Source organism: Pezoporus flaviventris, unplaced genomic scaffold (genome assembly GCF_033815535.1).
Source record: "Pezoporus flaviventris isolate CSIRO_AGI_PZ_B2104156 unplaced genomic scaffold, CSIRO_AGI_Pfla_v1 ptg000002l, whole genome shotgun sequence".
In the NCBI taxonomy this organism is placed as follows: domain Eukaryota; kingdom Metazoa; phylum Chordata; class Aves; order Psittaciformes; family Psittacidae; genus Pezoporus; species Pezoporus flaviventris.
Genome location: NW_026892550.1, coordinates 73,594,167 through 73,597,986, shown reverse-complemented (window position 1 = coordinate 73,597,986; position 3,820 = coordinate 73,594,167). Strand labels below are relative to the sequence as shown.

Genomic DNA, 3,820 nt, shown 5'->3' with positions numbered 1-3,820 from the left:
ACTGAAAATCTCCATGTTTAAAAGCATGGTCATATTTTTTGAAACAAACACAGTGAAATTACTTTCTGTGAGATACCAGAATATCATCACTACATGCTTTATATTATTCCTGTTGATTAGAGGAATGGGATATCATTTAAGACCTCCAAGTGAGCTGTATTATCACATCATATTTTATGTTTATTCCATTTTGTGCTTACAGAGACTTAGGTGCTCTGAGGTTTCTTTCGGGCTTTGCCATCCATATTACATAAAATTTAATACACAGAGAAACCATTTATCCATATAAATAGTATGGTAAGGAAACTAAGTTGTCATTTGAGAACCAATGCAAGAAATTATTTAAGTTCTGCTTACAGAAAATAATTTCTGTGACCTTTTACATTATGGCACTCAGATAGGACTTGGTGTAAACAACATTTTAGCATTGGTATCAAATTATAATTAGATTTTGTTTATTCAAGGCAAAACAATAAACATAAAGAACTAGCCTGTGTTTTCAACAGGGATAAGTAATTGCAGCTTAAGAGGTGCTGTGAGGGGATAAAAGTTAAAAAAAAAAAAAGGCAGAGGATATATAGAAAGATGGTCTTTTTTTTTTTTTCTGATGCTGGTCTGGGTGAAGTTCTTAGGCTCTTTTGAAGATTCTCTTGGCTTCAACTCCTTCATATATGTAAGTCTGTTAAGAAATTAGGAAGGAAAATCAGTGACTGGTATTACAGTTTCTTTCATGGATGCTATTGAGAGATGCGCAGTAGTGATTTAATGAATTGTGACTTGTGGCCGTGAGGGGCCTGCCAGTCTTGTGCAGACTTTGGGGAAAGAACATGAGAAAAGCAGCCTGTTGTCAGTAGTCATAAATTCTCTATGCAAGCATTTGGACTACCACAGGAGATCTTTTGGGGACTTAAGAAAAAACCTGAAGTGTTGAAGTCCTGTGTTCCCAGTACCACTGTTTAACAGGTTTCATCTCTGTGACTGTTCTTGTTAGAAGCACTGAAGGGTTGGACTGTATGTTTTGGTATCTCGTGTCTCACAACCATGATGTTGGTGTTGTGTTTTTTTTTATTTTACCCTTTTAAGAAGCTTGTGTCCCTGTAACAGAGGGCATCCTAAAGCATTACAGTTCAGTTCAGTTACAGAGCTGTGAAACATTTCCCTTTTGTCTCAGACTTAGCCCTCTGTGCATCGTCTCCTGCCCCAACACCAAATTTGTTTCAAAAAGGGCACTTATTGGCCATTGATAGCATTACTCTGTAGTAAGCTGATGTGATAAGGCTTCTCAAGGCAGAGACTTCAAAAAGAACATACCTACATAGTCTGTATGTCTGTCTAGCTCGCTGTCTCTCTGTCTGTTTATATATATCTTCTGTATACAGGTTTTATTCACAGCCTTAGAGTGCATTGATAATATACAGGTCACGTGGGTAGAAAAACAGTAGTCACAGGTTGTGTGTTTTAAGTTGTTAAATTTTGATAGATTAGTTGATTTGAGAATTTTACCTAAAAATATTTTAAATTATTTGGCTTGAAGAAAATATTTCCCACTTTCAAAGAAGCTTTTAAGTTTTTTCAGTTATTATATTGTAAAGTTGTATGTAAGTGACCACTTAACTCACCTGAACAAGTTCGTCACCTATGATTTCTCTGTTTGCTTTGAGTACTTTTCCATTATCTTTTCTAGTAAATGTTCCTACAAGTTTGTTTCCTTCCATGTTCCAAGAGCCCTGTAATAGGAAAAAAAAAAAAACAACCAACCCAACCCTGCAAATGTTTTACTATAGATATGACACTGATTTGATTTAAAAACTGCAGGAATGCTTAAAAGTGAGGAGAGATTAAAACAATGTAATACTGCTTTTTTGGACATTGAGAGAAAGGCTGGAAAAACAAAATTGTAATAAATCCACTAGTTAATTGCATAGTAGTCAAGCAAGATGTTCTTAGTGCCCAGCACTCTTTATTTTAATTAACGGTATCAACAAATTCCATATAAATACTGACTCTGCCCTCTAGCTTCTGGACTTGAGTATTGCAAGTAGTAAAATCGCATTTGCCTGGATTTCATGGGAAAATTGCTACATTTTGCTCTGCTTTTTGGACCCTCTGTGGAACCCTGAGTTTCATGGTACAGTGTTGAATCATTAAAACTATTATTGTGGTTTAAACCCAGCCAGCTACTAGGAAGAAAATTAATTCTATCCCAGCCAAAACCAAGATAAATACCTTGTGGTTTTGTATATAAGCTGTGAGCATTCCTGAACAGTCACACTTTAAAAGTAAAATTTAAATTAAAAACTAGGAGACAAACTATTCATCTTGAAACTGTACTTCATAAAGTTATTGCCATATATAATAAATATAATAATACAGGAAGTATCTTACAGCGAGTTCAGTCCCATCAGCCAAACTGTACTCAAAATCGACTCCCAGTGTGAATTCAATGTCTATGGTACGGAAGTTGCTTGATTCTTTGAGAGTAAATTTTTTCCCATCTTGTTGAAAAGTGATCTTCAAATTATCATGAGCTCCTAACTTTCTTTTCATCATGTTAACACCTAGGAAAATCAATTAACATAAATCAGAAAAAATAAAAGAAACAAAACCCACCACAAAAAACGGAGCATCATCTTTGTCTCTTTTTAGTGACTTTTATGTGGTGAAATGAGTTTATTCCAGCATTCTAACCCAAATTTTCATTCTTCTTCACTTTTTATTGAGGCTGTATTCACCAATACAAACTATCCAACTGGAATGGATTATGTTTATATCCATATATTGCACAGTTTATAAAAACTTAAAGTATCAGGATGTTAAAATTACTCGACTCATGTATTTCTGTAGAACTGAAGAATGATTTCCTTCCTGTGTAATTTTAAAAGTAGTTTCATGTTATCAAATTGATATTCCTGCTATAGAATTCTGCTGAAAGCGTATTCAGATTGTCTGAGCCTTTTACTCAAATGTAGACTTAGAGATTCTTTCCTCTGTTGAAGTGAATCTACTGCAGTTAAGTTGCTTAAGATTAAAATAATATAATTAAAATCAGAACATTTCACAGTTTCCCCCCTCCCCCTTGTGATTTTCTGTAAACAAATGCAGTACACTATGCAAGGGCAGAGCAGCAAGCAGCAAAAGGACAGGCTAGCCAGAAGGTAGTTCATAGAAAGCTTGAATTTGTATTCAGTGATAGTGGTATTATTCTTGTAGAAGGCATTGGAAAAGTAAGACTTACCCATTGCCTCCATGAACTTTTCATAGTTTTCATTTCTTTCTATTTTCCAAGTACCGTTAAATGCCATGTTTCTGCTAGTTGGACTCTTCTGAAATAACATACCTTTGCAAAGAGAATTTATGTACTAGCTTATCTTGACAGCAGTTTACAGGATGATGTGGCTGACTAAAGCTCAATGCACTAATTCTTTTCAAGGAGAAGATTACCTTACTTTAATCAAATTTCCAGTCATGACCGCACTGCTTTGCTGCATCTCCCTTACTGCTCTCAAATCATGACAGCATCTTTATTGCACATCTTAATAAAGAATTGCTAATCTGTGCATTTTATTCATTATATTCGAGTTATAGTGAAAATTATCAGTAAGGTAGAGAAAGGAGCCATACTTTAAGCCAAAACAGGGTGCTAGAAGTTGACCGTGCGTTACAGTTAAATTTTTTTTTTTTTCCAGACCTTTTGGTCTTAAGATGAGATTTGATGCAAGCTGGTGTGTTGTAGTTGTGAATACACATGTTCCAACTACAGCTTTTCCAGTTCAAGAAGACTCTCACAGCACTAGTTTGCAGAGGTTATCTTCGATCTGTC

The 3,820-nt window shown here is 35.1% G+C and overlaps 1 protein-coding gene across 1 annotated transcript; it reads right to left on the bottom strand.

Annotated features, from left to right (window-relative positions):
* Positions 1 to 433: 433 nt before the first annotated feature.
* Positions 434 to 3,370, bottom strand: FABP2 (fatty acid binding protein 2). Its single transcript, XM_061443793.1, has 4 exons — positions 3,236 to 3,370; positions 2,386 to 2,558; positions 1,620 to 1,727; positions 434 to 679 (listed from the first exon to the last, which is right to left on the bottom strand). Exons 1-4 carry the CDS (start codon positions 3,333 to 3,335, stop codon positions 629 to 631), a joined length of 432 nt encoding a protein of 143 aa, XP_061299777.1. The 5' UTR covers positions 3,336 to 3,370; the 3' UTR covers positions 434 to 628.
* Positions 3,371 to 3,820: the final 450 nt, after the last annotated feature.

Bases quoted from the DNA above. Each gene is read 5' to 3' on its own strand.
- FABP2 (XM_061443793.1), bottom strand. From the start codon at position 3,335: ATGTTATTTCAGAAGAGTCCAACTAGCAGAAACATGGCATTTAACGGT. The intron at 2,559-3,235 runs GTAAGTCTTACT...TGATTTTCCTAG, and splicing joins AAAGTTCATGGAGGCAATGG to GTGTTAACATGATGAAAAGA. The intron at 1,728-2,385 runs GTAAGATACTTC...TTCCTATTACAG, and splicing joins CTGATGGGACTGAACTCGCT to GGCTCTTGGAACATGGAAGG.